General features: G+C 36.6%; 1 protein-coding gene and 1 non-coding gene across 2 annotated transcripts; one reads left to right on the top strand and one right to left on the bottom strand.

Moving 5' to 3' along the window:
* The first annotated feature begins 558 nt into the window (after positions 1-558).
* On the top strand, positions 559-9,094 carry LOC149820940 (cell division cycle protein 48 homolog). Its single transcript, XM_089983833.1, has 9 exons — positions 559-674; positions 3,717-3,882; positions 3,953-4,181; positions 4,271-5,037; positions 5,133-5,354; positions 5,475-5,546; positions 6,948-7,229; positions 7,598-7,957; positions 8,668-9,094. Exons 1-9 carry the CDS (start codon positions 631-633, stop codon positions 8,959-8,961), a joined length of 2,436 nt encoding a protein of 811 aa, XP_089839959.1. The 5' UTR covers positions 559-630; the 3' UTR covers positions 8,962-9,094.
* Positions 9,095-11,890: 2,796 nt separating this feature from the next.
* Positions 11,891-11,989, bottom strand: LOC149820939 (U6 spliceosomal RNA). The gene has a single exon (XR_016426889.1). It is a non-coding gene; the product is annotated as a U6 spliceosomal RNA (small nuclear RNA).
* Between the last annotated feature and the right edge of the window lie 5,421 nt (positions 11,990-17,410).

Raw genomic sequence — 17,410 nt, 5'->3', positions numbered from 1 at the left:
GTTTGGATCAGGGATGGATGACATGAAACGAGGATGGAGGCAGAGATGAAGGTTAAAATCAAAACCCGTGCCAGGATTGAGGCGAGGATAGACTTACGCTTTTCCCTGCCACACCCCAATCTCCGCCTTGCCTTGCACCTGATCCTTCTTTAGGAAAGGCAGTTGACCGTGGGAAAACGGGGCCCCGCCCTGCCTCGTCCCATTTGGAATCAAAATCCGTGCAGGGATGGAGGGCAGGATTTTGAGGCAGAATGGGAGGTGGAGACCTTGTCCCGGACCCGATCCACTGCCATCCCTATATGGGCCATGCTTTTTTTTCCTTTTTTTTTTTTTTTTAAATTTACGAAAATACACCATAACTTTTGTCTTGTTTATAAACACGACCTAACTAACTTGTGAAACAGTACAAATGCACGGGTAACTTTTAAATTTTACTTTGTTAATTGGGCGTGTATTCGTAATATATTAAACATTAGCTGTTTTTGTATAAAAACTAAAAGCTAGCCTGTTTTTGTAACAAATTTTTTTTTTTTTAATATGTTCCTTTTCCATGTACAAGTACAAATGGCCGTCCGAGTCCCTCGCGGATCATCTTCTTCTTCTCTGAGAAGCCTCTGAAGATCTTGAGCCATGGCGGGATCGAGCTCGGACGCAGCGGGCCCTTCATCTGAGCCGTGAGTTGATCGCGACCCTTCTTCCTGATCTTCGTCACCCTTGATTTCCGGAGCGGTGCTTATTCGATTCTTTGCGAGCCGTTCGTTGCAGGAATGGCTCGCGGACGATAGAACTAGGGTTTTCGATCTCTGTGATAATGTGTTATTGATGGGCATCGGGGACGCTTTTTGTTTGAATTTTTGTAGGATATCCTAATGCGTATCTGTTGAATTCTATTTTTCCGTAATTTACTGATCCTTTCTCTTTTCCTGATAATTCTCGATGTTTATTCTGTTTCTTTTCGTGAAGCTGCCCTCGTAGGTACATCAATGCAGTTAAATAATTCACATTAGATGCTTGAGAAATCGCTTGACGTTCGTTATCAAGAAATCTTTGGTATTGGAGGACATTCTGTTTGTTGCCCTCCCTAATCGAATTTTGAATTTTGGTCTTAAGTCTTCTAAATTAACTAGGGAGATTTTCTTGGTTTACCAATGTTTTTCTTGGGACTTGGTCTATTCTTTTTAGCCAATTGTCAAATTCGATCAATGGGGAAACTCATATGTAGTTTAAGTCGTTTGGGACGCATGAAAGACTATACTTAGGGAACCTTTTATGTTAAAGAGGGAGAAATTTTACTTTACTCGTGATAATTAACTTAATTTTCATACTTGTATATATGATTTGACGCATGTATTTGAGATAATTAACTTGATTTTCATAATCTAGTTTGCATTAATTTGTTGTGGTTGATGGTATGCGCATGTCCCTCTCAGCAAGTGAGCCTTTGAGACTTTCCCGATTCATTGTGCAGTTTGTCTGCTTGTCACGTTTTCTCAAGTTAAGAGAAACTGTTCAGCTATAAAATTCAAACTGGTATTGTTTTCACTTTACGTGCATTGCTTTGGATCATCATGTACCAAGTCAAGGGGGTTGTGATGTATGGTAAATTGGTAACCTCATGGACATTTCACTTAGAGTGCATGTGCTGTGTTGACACGACACAACATTGATAAAGGACACCGTGGAATGTGTCTTGGACTTGGTCGACATGGTGTTCTCAAGTCTCAACTGTATCCATCTCTTGTATGAACCTGATCCTTTATTTTGCAGTTCTTTTTTCCTTTTAAAAATTTTCATTGACATGAGTTTTGTATTTTTTAATGATCTTGGAATTTGACTTATCTCTCTCTCTCTCTCTATATCTATCTATCTCTATCTATCTATCTATATATCTATCTCTATCTATCTATCTATATATCTATCTATCTATCTATCTCTCTCTCTCTCTCTCTCTCTCTCTCTCTATATATATATATATATATATATATATATATATATATATATATATATATATATATATATATATATATATGCTACAAAATGAAATATGCTACAAAATGAAATATGCTAAATGGGTCGAAATGGGTTTTCCAGTACTTTTTTTGCAATTCTGACCTGGTAGATGTGTTCAACATAGTTGATTTTCTAGGAATCGGAACCTGGATAATAATTTTTTAATGAAAAAGCGATATTTCAAGCCTGAATATTTTACGAAGATTTTGGGCCATTGATTTTTCAAATCCTATAGAAACCTATCTGCCTGTCGGAATCAGAGGAGCAAGGGCTACACAGGCTATAAATTGTTGTTCATCGTGATAGGCAATATGGAGCTTCCTTGTGGAAAACCAATGTGTGTATCGTTCCACCTTTTTTTCAAGAAATTCTGACTAGCAACATGGGAAAAAGTCCTCATAGGAGATTCTGTAGAAGCAACTGATGCACCGGGATTGCCTCATCAACCTTCCCCTGTTACTCTTATGTTGGACTTGGAGATCCTGATTGCTTAATCAATTGCAATAGTAATTTATGCTTAATTGTATCACAGGCTTAACAATTGTGCTCTGTTACAATTTTCATTATTTCTCATCTTTGATTTGGATATTTTTTTATGCTATACACTAGTTTAGTTGCCCAATCCTTAGTCTTGAATAGTTTGATACATGTTAAAGCAGTAAATAGTTGTTTAACTGTTAGTTTAATGTTATTTCTTGATGCTATAAACATTTTTACCTCTAGACAATTCCTTTTTCCATTAATATGGTCATATTTTATTACATTTTTTATGTTAATGAAATGTGCTGAAGCCACTGGATCGACCTGCTCAAGTCCTGAGTCAAGCCTAGATGAGTTGAGCTCCTGGTCCCTGGTTGGAACCCCTTTTTTCCTAGTGTCACATATTTTTCTTGTGTGCTATTTGTGTCCATGTGATGTATCCAGTAACCAATTATTTTTTCTTCCTGTTAAGTGTCAAGTGTAAGCATCATTACATTTCCTGGTCTCAATCTGCTTTGACTGAATTTTTTTTAGTACTGTTACAATACTCCTTTATTTTTTGGTGTGTGTTGGGGCAGAGTGATGGCCTTGTTTTTTTCATCATGAAGACTCAAGTACAAAAAAGCAGTAGTAGATGACCTCTATCTGGGGGTTACTCAAGACCCAAATTCATTTTTTCAGAGATGAACTTTCTCTCCATACCTGCTTGTGCTTGCATGCCCTGAGGATCTTAACAGGAGCATTAAGGATAGAGCATAGTGACATTACTTGTCGTCGGGCCAACCCCTTAACTGCAGTAAATGGTTAAAGGTATCATGCTGGTGCTTCAGAGGTTGCTGGAATCCCATGGTCTCCATGTCACAACTAAAGGATATACATGGCTTCTTGAGAATATGTCACACCTAACTTGCCTTGGATGTGTGGTCTAACATGTATATGTCACAGATCAGGTGTACTGGGTCCACAAGAGGGTGCATCCTTCCATTTTGTGGCTATTGTCTTTGTTTTTTCTGGTGATCTCTTTTTTTTTGGTTGGTGAACCATCATTACTTCATTTTTTTCAAAATCAAATGTTTGTTCTTCTCATTAATAATATTTTGGGTTCCCACTGTCATTACGAGTTCTTCCAGAAGTGTCATACCTGTTTGGTTATTGCCATATATTTGTATGACATGCCTATCATTTTACTTCAAGTTCGTTACAAAGATCTTACATGCTTGTAACAGAAAAGGGGCAAAGAAGGATTTCAGCACTGCAATTCTAGAGCGTAAAAAGGCTCCCAATCGACTTATTGTTGATGAAGCCACCAATGATGACAATTCTGTTGTTGCCATGAACTCTGTGACAATGGATAAGCTTCAGTTTTTCCGGGGAGATACCATTTTGATCAAGGTATTTGCTTGAACTTTTGTAATGCTGGATATTTGGTTAGATCTCTCTTTACATGCATTCGTCTTCACAGGGTAAAAAGAGGAGGGACACTGTGTGCATTGTTCTGGTTGATGACACATCTGAGGAACCTAAGATTAGAATGAACAAAGTTGTTCGTGCCAATCTGAGAGTACGCCTTGGTGATGTTGTTTCTGTGCATCAATGTCCTGATGTGAAATATGGAAAGCGTGTTCACATACTTCCAATAGATGACACAATTGAGGGTGTCACAGGAAATCTGTTTGATGCTTATCTTAAACGTGAGCATTACTGTTGAATGCCTTTTTTCGGTATTAGTTTTCTAGTGTGAACAAGTTCTTTTTCTAAGTTTTTTTTTCTTTAATTTCAGCATACTTTCTAGAGTCCTATCGGCCAGTGAGAAAGGGTGACCTTTTCCTTGTGAGAGGAGGGATGCGGAGTGTTGAATTTAAAGTCATCAAATCAGATCCAGGTGAATATTGTATTGTTGCTCCGGATACAGAGATCTTTTGTGAGGGGGATCCTGTTAAACGTGAGGATGAAGAGAGATTGAATGAAGTTGGTTATGATGATGTGGGTGGTGTTAGGAAGCAGATGGCTCAGATTCGGGAGCTGGTTGAACTTCCATTGAGGCACCCACAACTATTTAAATCCATAGGGGTCAAGCCTCCAAAAGGTATCTTGCTCTATGGGCCACCTGGTTCAGGGAAAACTTTAATTGCCAGGGCAGTTGCGAATGAAACCGGTGCATTTTTTTTCTTAATCAATGGACCTGAAATTATGTCCAAATTAGCTGGAGAAAGTGAAAGCAACTTGAGAAAGGCATTTGAGGAGGCTGAAAAAAATTCTCCTTCCATCATCTTTATTGATGAGATAGACTCGATAGCCCCCAAAAGAGAGAAAACACATGGCGAAGTGGAGAGGCGTATCGTTTCACAGCTTTTGACTCTAATGGATGGCCTTAAGACTCGATCCCATGTTATTGTTATTGGAGCCACTAATAGACCAAACAGCATTGATCCAGCTCTCAGAAGATTTGGAAGATTTGATAGGGAGATCGACATTGGAGTTCCTGATGAGGTTGGACGGCTGGAAGTTCTTCGGATACATACGAAGAACATGAAGCTTGCTGATGATGTAAGGGCTTCTTTTTTTGTTTTTCCTCTTATGTTTTATCCTTCACCACATAGCTCTAAAGTGAAATGTATTTTCCTTATTGGAATTCCAATTAGGTTGACCTGGAAAGAGTTGCAAAAGACACACATGGTTATGTTGGAGCAGACCTTGCTGCTCTTTGCACAGAGGCTGCCCTTCAGTGTATTCGGGAGAAAATGGATGTCATCGACTTAGAGGATGAGACAATTGATGCTGAGGTGCTCAATTCGATGGCTGTGACAAATGAGCATTTCCAAACAGCTTTGGGCTCTTCCAATCCATCTGCTTTACGTGAAACTGTGGGTATCCTCTTTGCATTGCGTCTCTCTTCTTTATGTTTTGCCATGAATTTTTGTTTTTTTTTTGTGGCGATATTGCTCAATGGTCATGGGTCATCATGGTTGCATTGTGATTGGTAGGTTGTGGAGGTTCCAAATGTCTCGTGGGAGGATATTGGTGGGTTGGACAATGTCAAAAGAGAACTTCAGGAGGTAGTATTTTTTTTTCTTTTAACCTCTTAAGAATTTTTTTGTTTAAACTATCCATAGAGTCCCAAATGAGTGCATTGATGCCCAAAAAAACAAATGTTAGAACTATCCCTCCAAATACTTTGCTTTTTGAATATGCAGATGTGTCTTGGTTCAGAAATCACTGTTGCAATTGGCATATCGGCTGTCACAAAGATATAGGCATGACCCAACACGCAATGTGTCTTCGAGGCTCAAGCTCAAAAGTGTTTTTTGGAAAAATAGGACACGAGGACATAATTTTTTTATTTTAATTAATAAAAAAATATTTTTTGATATTTTAATGTTTAAAGATACATTTTTTGCTGAAATATTAATAAAAATGTATTAGAAATATCAAAATAATATCTATACATCAGTGTGTCATAGGTTCTCCAGCTATATCACATGAATACAGATGCGGAAACAGGACACAATGTGGATACTTTTGGTACAACACAGCAGTTCCCAAAAATTAGGACATGGAGACATGGCTGTACACACACAGATGTGTGTGTGTATCCCTCTCTCTCTCCCTATATATATATATATATATATATATATATATATATATATATATATATATATATATATATATATATATAGAATAAGTATTGGCTACACTCTAGAGTACTGCATCCTCTAACTAAAACTCATAGTTGTGAGTTTTATTTCATCAATTTGACTCCACAGATGCATTCAACATGGTCCATTTCCTAGGGAATGCACTTTTGATTGAGTGGTTTTGATGTAAAATCATGAGCCAATATCTTCTCATACATATATCTAAATATACAACATTCTTATCCTAAAGCAGTGAAACATGAATATCATCTCATGTGTATACTCTTGAACAATAATCCTAAATCACTGTAATTAAAAACATTGAACAACAAAACTAAGTTGAAAATGAAATGTAATGTAATTGATTACAAATTTTAAAAGGAAAAGAAAATAAGTGAATATAAAATAAGTAATCGAGATCATAAAAGGAAATAGATAAAGTTAATAACACTAGGTTGAATGTGTCTCACATTGGTTTAATTGTGTCTATGAAGTGTTTGGGTGTGTCCTAACTAATGCCATGTCATGTTGACTGGATATGCATGCTAAGTGAAGTGTCCGTGTGACATAGGTGTCCAGTCGGCGGTCATGTCCCTAGGAACACACAGCCAAAATGGTGTGTCCTTATGACATAGCATATTGGTTGTTGAATATCCAACAAGTACTTAAATTCTCATTGGTTGGCAAAGTTTTGTTTGTTTCTCATACATCAGCATCCATTGCAAGGCAGCCTGGCAGAACATCCTGTGGAGTCTCCTTCTCCTATTAGTTGACAGACATTCTGTTGAGTGATAATTTACATTATGAATGTTTTGTTTGCAGACAGTACAGTATCCCGTTGAGCATCCTGAGAAATTTGAGAAATTTGGCATGTCTCCATCAAAGGGAGTTTTATTTTATGGGCCTCCTGGCTGTGGTAAAACTCTTCTTGCGAAGGCCATTGCAAATGAGTGCCAGGCCAATTTTATTAGTGTGAAGGGGCCAGAATTGCTGACAATGTGGTTTGGTGAGAGCGAAGCTAATGTTCGGGAGATATTTGATAAAGCCAGGCAGTCAGCTCCATGTGTCCTTTTCTTTGATGAACTTGATTCCATTGCAACTCAGGCAAGAATTCTAAGTTTATTTTTCTACATTCTTTGTTTTTTTTTTCTGTTTGGTATTTGAGAATGGAAAACACGAATGTTGAAGATTCTTTTTAGGGAAATGAACCAGTAGAAGCATAATTACATCCTTTACTGAATTGTTTAAGTTGGTAGCACTACTGTCGCATTCTTTTTGCAGCTTGCCAAGAAGCTAACTGTTATTTGTTTCAGTATTTGGTGACTTGGACTAACCAAATTGCTTTCACCAGTCTTGTCATCTTTAATTTGGAAGTTCTGTAGAAGATTCACTTGTTTTGGTATATGGATGGATAGGTCTTATTCCCGCCTTCTTGGCTAACCGGTTTTAGTTTGACCATTCATTTTGTGTAGCGTGGAAGTTCTGTTGGAGATGCTGGTGGTGCTGCAGACCGTGTTTTGAATCAATTGTTGACTGAAATGGATGGCATGTCAGCAAAGAAAACTGTATTCATAATTGGTGCCACAAATAGGCCAGATATTATTGACCCTGCATTGCTCAGGCCAGGGCGTCTGGATCAGCTAATTTACATTCCCTTGCCAGATGAGGCTTCTCGCTTGCAGATCTTCAAAGCTTGCTTGCGGAAATCACCTGTTTCAAAGGATGTTGACCTCTCTACTTTGGCACGCTATACTCATGGTTTTAGTGGTGCTGATATTACTGAAATCTGCCAGCGAGCTTGCAAGTATGCTATTAGAGAGAGCATTGAGAAGGTAAAAGCTTTTCTCTTATCCTTAATTATTTGGTATCCTTGAAAATTCTAATTTAATGTATATGAGAAGAACCATTATGTGTTCTTGCAAGTTATAAAAGGAAAAAGAACCTTGAGCTCATACAAGCAGTTGGAGGTTATTCTGTGTGTCTGAGTATACTTGTATATGTTTAACATGTTGATCACATGGTGTGTGGGTGTGGTTTTGGTGGGTTAATTGCCTCTTAATCTCTGCCAATCTTTGAGATATTTGGCATTCACAGCATCCTGTTTATTCTTAAAACTGACCAGTCATGTTGAAAATGAAGCATCCAGCTAATGATAGCATCCAATAAACAATCTTTTATGCAACAATATATGCCGTGTATATTCTCATTCTATTGTTTTCCTAAGAAGCTTTTGCAACGTTTGCCTCATCCTTTCTCTTGAAAATCATCTTCTTAGAAAATAAAGGTTTCTTAGTAAAACTCAGAAAAACATGAGATTTCTGATGAATGCATAAAAGATTGACTGTTTCCAATGTTTTTTCTGGTAATGTGGTTTCCAAACTATTTCTTGGGGAAAAGACAAGTTTGCTGTTATGCCTTGTCATTTCCATTGTTTACATTGACAGGAAAAAACTCTTTGGAAAAATGAATCACCATTTTGGCACTTCTTTTCAAACTCCACTGCATTATTTTGCCCATGTGAACTTCATCATTTATGGAACAGGACATTGAGCAACAACGCAAGAAGAGTGAGAACCCTGAAGCCATGGAGGATGACACGGATGAGGTTCCTGAAATAAAAGCAGCACATTTTGAAGAATCCATGAAGTATGCTAGGAGGAGCGTGAGCGATGCAGACATTAGGAAGTACCAACTCTTCGCTCAAACGTTGCAGCAGTCTCGAGGGTTTGGATCAGAGTTCCGTTTCCCAGATAGACCCGAGTCTGCTTCTGCAACTGCAACTTCTGGTCCATTTGCCACCACTGGCGGTGGAGATGAAGATGATCTGTATAACTAAAGCTGTAAACGCTTGCTTTCAGCAAATTAGAGGTATCCTCCTAAAGGGATCCTATGACCAAGAAAGTAGATAATTTTAAACTCCTGGAATTTTTATTTATGCTTGGGGTATATGAGTATACATCGTTTTCTATTTATAACTGTGATCGTAATGTTTAAGTTTCTGCTGCATATGTGCATGTTTTGCTGTGTGTGCTCTTTTCTGAGTGAACCTCACAGGAGAATGATATTTGTTTCCCATGTGAATTTGCCAGAATTTAAGTTTGTTGCCTTTGAGAACCCTTTCTAGCGACAATCTGGTACCACAGCTTTATAAAAATTTGGCAAGGGTTACTTGTTGGTGGATGGTATTATGAATGGTATCCTCCATCGTGTCAACTTATTGGCACTTTTATTTTATGAATTTTTTTATTTTTTGATAAAGAACTTATTGGAACTTGATAGAGTTAGCAAGACCATAATGAAACACATGAAACGTCGTCTTCTTTTTAGAATGATGTCTAAAAACTTGGATGTGTTTGGATGATAGAGAGCGAGAATTGGGCTTTAGAAATCCAGTTTGTGTCAAAACAAGTTTTTGGCAGACTTTGTTTGTGAAAACTTCATTTTTTTATTGTTTGGATTACAACCCATTTTTAGGAGGTCTAATGGAACGCATGAAACGTGTCTTCTTTTCATAATGATGTCTAAAAGCTTGGATGTGTTTGGATGATAGAGGGCGAGAATTGGGCTTTAGAAATTCAGTTTGTTTGAAAAGAAGTTTTTGGCAGACTTTGTTTGTTAAAACTTCATTTTTTCTTGTTTGGATAACAACCCATTTTTGGGAGGTCTATGGGTAACTTTAGGTGTTGTTTGATGGTGAGTCCTGGGCGTCACCCCGGACGAAAAGGCCAGAAAGATCACAGTTTGCAGCAAACATAAGATGTGGCGGATGCGGGAACGCCATTCTCCGCGTTCATAAAAGCGTGTTAAAATTGTTCCACCCCCTTCTCCCGTTACGAAAAGAACAGGGACAGGAGAAACAAATTAAAAAAAAACTGTTTCTCAATGGGTGTGCCCAACCGCCCTCTCTCTCCCTCTTGTGCAGTGGGAGGAGGGGTGGAGGCCATGACGGCGGTGGTGGTACACTTGGCCAACTCTTGCTCCGTCCTCTAGCGCTCCCGTCCTCGCCTTCCCAGACGCTACCGCCTTCTCTTGACCTTGCCCTAGGGTTTGCTATTTGGGGGGACGAATTGAGTCTGTGTCGTCGCCTCCTCCTGCTGCAGGCTCCAGGGGATGACTGCAACCCTCTTGTAATTGGGTTTTCTGTTGCTTGGGAGGATGTTCCTGGAGTTTGTGTCTGTTTTTAGTAGTTGGGTTTTGGTTTTCTTTGATGGGTGTTTCTGTTTTGTGGGTTTTTTTATTTAATGTGATTTGTTTTCTTTGATGGTGGAAAGGGGTTGTTGATTAGGGAGCTTATCGTGATGATAATGGGAAGCCCGTGGTTCTCGAATGTGTTTGCGAAGCGGAGATGAGGATCGCAGGGAAGCAGAATATCTATGCGGATTCTCTTTTTTTTCTTTTGTTTTTTTTTGTCTTTTTTGGTTTTGATTCGTTTGGGCCCGTATATTTGATTGTGAGTTTTTCGGTATAAATCTTTTCTGTGAAAGTTTGATTTTGTTGTGTTTTTTTTTCATGTTTTTTTTGGGTGGTGTTTATGTGGATGTTTGTTTTACTATGCAAATGAATGGGTTCAAGATTTGGAGTGTGTCCTTTTTCTTCTGGATGCAGTGACGCGGTTTTTGTTTTATGTGATTGTGGTTAGGAAAGAATTTTGTTGGAAAACAGTCATCTGATCACTGAATTTTATGGATTTTTCAGTGCCTCTGTATATCGTGTATGTTTTCCCTCTCTTCATTTGTCAATTCTGGTTTTCTATTTTTTTTTTCCTTTCTTTTCATCACTCTGAATCTGTGCTTAATTTGATCATTTTATTAACACGAATTTGGATTTATTTTATGAAAGAATATGAGAAGAAGAAATAGTACATAACATATATTGATTGTAAGCTATCTGTTTATACAAGCAAGCAACGCGAGGGTGCTGCTGGAAAAAAAAAAGTAAAAGCTTAACACTATTAATACTTTAGTAGGCTTGACGATCACTTGCTAATAAATTGGTCGTTGGAAGAGGATATTGAAGTCATGGAGGCATAGTTTCTGAGTTCTTTTTTTGGTTCATGATCCAATCCTATATCTATATCCCCGAAGTTAAAATCCATAATAAACATGTTGAAACACTCATATGGTTGGGTGGATCATACCATCCAAAATGAAGTAATTGGACCCATTATCCATGACTGTTCAAGTTGTCTGCACATCGTTATCACACAATTAACATTTAGTAGACAACATCCTAGTACAGTGTCCAAACAAATGTTGGACTTTGTACAGTTGTTCATTTAGTCCAAACCTGAACAAACCATCAAACATGCCCTTATGGCCAATCTATCCATCGAAAAAATGGTTGGGTTGGTACTATCTCTGTCAGGTATAATTTTTAGCTATTTTGCAGTGGCTCTTAACTAATGGCAGCTGTTTCTTGTCCACCCACTGGCTTGAAAACAGTCAGGATGGTACAGTTCTTATAAGATGGCATTATATCAGTTGTTTATTGGCGACATATGGATTGCATCCGATTTAGCCCCTATAAAAAATGGGATCCTTCTGCTTGCACTTGCGTGTATCCACGTGAGCCAGAGCTTGCTTTTGAGCCAAGTACATTGAGAGACACCAAAACAGGTAGCTGGAGATCCTCCAAACAAACGTTTACAATTCATTAATTATGGCAGTTTGGTGTGGGTGGGGTTGCTGGATTCGGCTACCTAACTCTTTGATGGTGCTGACGGTCATCCCCATGGCAAGGTCTTTTTATTATATGTTTTTCAATAAAAATCTTTGGGCCATTTATCGATTTGTGCATGTCATCCTGTGTCGGTTTCATCCTAAGCATCTCTGTATTATTCCAATTTTATCAACGGGTATAAAACCTCTTGCCTAGGGCTATCAACGGGTCGGATCAGGGCTGACCCCTACCCGACCATATAAAACTAATAACCAGATCCATGTTCGGGTTCAAATAATTGTCGGGTCAAGAATAAAAAAACATATCTCAATAAATAAATTTTTTTCAAAATTTGAAACTCGGATCGACTTATTCACGTCATGCATGAGCGGGAGAGAGACACCACTGGGTCTATAAGGTCCATTCAGATATATTTTGGTTATTTAAGTTTTTTTATAATTATTTAAGTGAATAGTGGATTTGGGTTATGTTTTGGATCTTTGTTTGATTTTGGATTTATCTCAGATTCGTATTAAGATTAGGGTTTCTAGGGTCTCTTTAATTTTATTATATATTCATTATAGAGATTGAGAGGAGAGATGTAACATATGAGAATTTTTTCATAATTATTTGATAATAAGTCAATCTAGGCTTAGAGAAATTAAATTCAAACCAAAAATCATTTTATATCACAAATTTGATTTGAGTTTAATTTTATTCAGAGTTGAATTCTATTTGAGTTTTAATCTCAATTTAATTTGAATTCTATTTTGGATTTAATTTTAATTTAAAGTTGAATTTCAATTTGGATTTTTGTTTCATTGTGAATTTGAATTTGAGATTTAATTTAGAGTTAATTTGAACTAAATTAAGAAACTTGATCTAAGAGGGTGGGCCACCCCTTATGTGGGCCCCTCCTAGAGGGTGGGATGCCCCTTAGGTGGGCCCCTCCTAGATCTTAGAGTTCATCATGAGGTAGACTTCATCTAGGCAAGCTTATCCAAGGGGGTGGAATGTCCCGACCTATTTTTCAAGAAGGTTTCTAATTAGCTAAAGTTAAACTAATTAATTAGTTTTTTAATTCATTTAAATTGAAATAAAATTTAAGTGAAATTTGAATTAGATAAGAGTTAGAGCGAGTTTCCTTATGGGATTAGGAAATCTCACAATGGAGTTATAAAACCCCGTCTTACCTTTCTCCTCCCACACGCCCCTAGATTTCTCTATTCTCTCTTTCTTGTTCTCTATTTCCTATCTCTCTTTCTCCTTCCTCCCATATGCCCTCTTTTGAGAAGATTGTTGTAGAGGTTGGTGGTGCATACGTGGAAGAATCTGGTTGATAGATACGATTCATGATAACTTTCTGGTTAATTTTTTCAATTTTGAAGTAGGTACACCATAACTTTGTATGTGTATGAGGCTAGATACATGAACATGTTGTCGAGGTGGTCCTTGGATGCATATCAACCTAGATACACTTAGGTATTAATATGGTTTTAAATATAAAAGTTTTTAATAAACCAAAATCCTTTTCTGAAAACCATTTTTGAGAAAAAATATACTCTATAGGATAGTGATTAATTTCGGATATAGATTTATGATTATGTATTATGTTTTTGTGATTATTGCATGATTAAATGTGTGCAAGCATGAATCTAATGTGTTCTTGATGGATCAAAATTGTTGAATGTGTTTTCTTTATATTTTTTATGAAAAGCATGAAGTTGTGTGTTTCTTAAAAATTGCACGATGTTTTATGTATTTTGATACGATGAGTTATAAAAATAATTTTAGTTATCTCAAATCGAGAACCCATAAATCTTGTAAAATGATGAAGATGTTTCATACATACGAAAACAATCACAGTCTAAATATGAGACTCTAATGAATCATAGTTTGAAAGATATGCCCACTGCAAGCCGACATAAGAATCTTGTTTTGACAGTGATTCTGTGGAGCCAGAAAAACTTTTTAAAAATCATATCTCTCAGAATATTAAGAATCTATGGATGAGATTTTAATGTGTATTAGTTTGATATGATTAAAAATTTAGAGGTTGATTCCTCAGGGTTTGGAAATAAAAAATCAATGAAGTTGCTCTAGAAATTGTGATTTTCGGGAACTTGTTTGTTAAAAAACAAAAATAGCAAATATTACATGATTTTTATCTTTGTCCCAGAAATGAATTTAAGTCAGGATTTTATGAGCTTGAATCAGACATATCAAACCATTCACAGTAAAAATCCTAGCATTCAAATTGGTCTGTATGATTTATGGATAATTTTTCATTAGAAAGACAGAATGAGGCAAGACTGTTCTGTGAACAGAAAATAATTTGTGCTTAGAGAATTTTTAATTCTTAATCTATGATGAGTTAAGGTTTGGATTTTTGCCAGTATGCATGTAACATGTGTTTGAAGCTACTGTAAAAATCTCATATCCAAAATCATTTTGGTTGATTTATGGCAAAATTTATAAGGACTGATAAATTTTGTGGCAATAGTTCTGAATTGAGAAATTATATTTGAATGCATATCATGGTTTCAAATGTGAACCATATGAACATGGTTTGGTTTTGGAGGTGAATCAAATGGACATGTGACCTATTGATGTATCGTATGTGAGCCTATTAAGGCTAAAAATTGTGTTATCACTTATGAACACCTTTTAAATGCTATGCTGTAAATTTTGGTTATAAAGTTATAATATAAAGCATGATATAATGATATGCAGCTTAATGTTATGATGTATTATAAGACATGAAATATTTGCATGCACATGTGGATGCTTATTAATGAGTTTGTGTTTTAAATAAACCAATGTGATGCCATGAGTGCACGAATATATTATGTGGAATGTGATGATAATGTGATGTAAGGCATAAAAAATATGCATGACGGGATCACTTATGAATGAGCAAGGGATTGAAAAGAACCCATGAGGTGCTGAAAGTGCACCAAGTTATAAAAGAATATGCATGCACACATAATATGAACATATCTTGAAGAGATAAATGAGGGTATAAATTGTTCACTTGTTTTAAAGGTACCAGAATCATCAGAATGAGTTATCAACTTTAATGAGCTAATAAATTGTGTAACTACCATGAATGATAGTATGATGTTCATGCTATGAAGGCAATGTAGAAAGTTACCCTAGAGGGAGGGGTAATTGAGCTATTGAGTCATAAAGTATTGAATGATATATGGCACATGTGATGAAATGTAATGACACTCTTAATAAAAATGACTCAATAATTCATTCAAACTATGACTTACCTTAAAGGGTAGATGGTATAAAACTCTATTGGAGGGATATGTATTTTTTAAAGCAAAGTGTCTCACTTGGTCCCCAGTTCTCAAAGTTAGGGGTCAGACTACCAATGTGTCTTAGGTAATAGGTACATGTATTATGCAAAAATTTAGGATGCATCTTATTTTATGCGGTCGTTGGTGAGAATTTTTCTTTTCCACAAACCACCCACATTAGAACTAATTCGATGAGGCAATCAAATCATTAAAATGCATAGCATAATAAGCCCCTGAGTGCGCTCTTTGTCTCGATGTCTGGCCTTGTAAGTACCCATAAGGATACATATAAGAGAGAAACAAAAACCTTACACTTGAACACATTTATTTTGTGTGAAAACTTGTATTGAAAATATACCCTAATAATACAAATGCTTAATCATTGGTATATGCATGTTTTGGTAGTATGGTTTACAAATTGATTTGCTATACTTGTCCAACTGAATGTATGAACTTAATTGTTGTAGTTGTCCCAATTGAATGCATTATGACATGATGTTGCATTGCACATGTTCTGAAAGGTGTGTGCTTCATGTATGCTTATCTATGTTCACATATGTATTGTTATTGTATTTCTATTGAAAATCGATAAGTTTGACCCATATATCATAACTATTCAGGTAACGAGTAGGGGGCTGAAGCGATGGCAAGATGTTGCTGGTGGTGCCAAGAACTAAATATGTATATTTGAGATTAGTCTTAAGTTGAAAGACTCATTAATTTGTGTGACAATTATTTAGAAATAATTGATGCATGGTTTTAAATTGATTCATATCTCGAATTTAGAAGTCTAATTTAGACTGATCCACAATTTGGACTTGGACCCAAGTCCAATACAGGAATTGGATCCAGTTTCATGTTGTGTTTAAATACCTGTAACCTCCTAAATTCTAACCAAAACCAAAATAAATGTTTTTATTGTATTTTTGTTTTCTTGATAAAGGATTCTTGTCCATGGTTGTTTCTTTCTCAAACTTAGTTCTAGTGAGCTAATATACGCTAGCGTTTGCACATAAATGAGCCCCCTAGTGCTTACTCTGGTTGGAGCAATGCCATAGATAAGGCCCTGGATAAAAAATTGTTATGTTTTTTAGTTAAAATTTTGGGGTGTTATAAGAGAACTTGATAATGAATTATTCATCAATTTCAGTTATTTTTCAATAATTTTAATTATTTTTATTAATTCTTGTGTTCATAGACAATTGGGGATTCGAGCTAGGGTATCAATTTGCAAGGTTCAGAAGTGACCCTCTTGATCGCTGCATCAAATTGGTATCAAATCTTTGGTTGCTCTACTTAGTCATCATCTTTTACGAAGTTCAAGGGGGGGGGGGGGGTTCTAGCAAGATAAATGTGACAATTCACCTCAGCTCATTCGATCAGACAATTTGAGAAAACATTCTCGTTGGATTCAAAACCAATAAAAGGATTTCAACTCAAGAAGAAAGCTTTGATAAGAATTTGGATTATCACTCTCCAATGATATTCTCTAATCGGCAACATGTTACATTATCAATTGATCGGTCATGTCATCTCAGGCAATGGTATTAAGGTAGATCAGGCTAAAGTGGAAGCAACCCAAGAGTGTAACTGGGATCTGAAGTTTCTTAGAGTTGGTTGGGCATTATCGTAGATTAATCTAGGACTTTTTTTCATATAGCTACCTTATTGACCAAGTTATTGTAGATGGTTGTGAAGTTTGTGTAGATGCAATAATATAAGGAGAGCTTCTAGGAGTTGAAGAGAGGGTTGACCTCAACTCCAGTATTGACTCCACCGTCATAGTCAAGAGGTTTTATGGTTCAGGAATTGGGTTGTGTCTTGATGCAACACAGTAAGGTAATAGCTTAGGCATACATACAACTAAAGGTACACAAGCGAAACTATTTGATGCATAACTTGGAGTTGGCAGGAGTTGTTTTTGCTTTAAAAATTTGATGCCACTATCAGTATGATGAACAATTTAAGGTTTTCTTGAATCATAAATCTCAAATACATATTCTCGCAAGACTTAAACTTGAGGTACCATAGGTGACCGAAGTTCCTCAAGGATTATGAGTTTACCATCTCTTACCATCTAGGTAAAGCAAATATGATGGCAAATGCACTTAGCAAAAAAAGACATCAGTTTTAGCCGCTAGTTTAATTGGTCATAGTTGGAATCTACTGAAAGAGCTTGTCAAGTGAAAGTTGTTTGTAGTCGAGGCCAGAAAGATATCTTGCACATAGATGAGAGCTCGACCTAAGTTTATGGATCGTGTAGAGTTGTTGCAACAAGAGGATCCAAAGTTTAAGAAAACGTGTGAGATCACACAAAAG

Source organism: Nuphar pumila, chromosome 12 (genome assembly GCF_984573655.1).
Source record: "Nuphar pumila chromosome 12, dmNupPumi1.hap1.1, whole genome shotgun sequence".
In the NCBI taxonomy this organism is placed as follows: domain Eukaryota; kingdom Viridiplantae; phylum Streptophyta; class Magnoliopsida; order Nymphaeales; family Nymphaeaceae; genus Nuphar; species Nuphar pumila.
The sequence above is the reverse complement of the archived record's forward strand: the minus strand, read 5'-3'. Positions and strand labels throughout refer to the sequence as shown.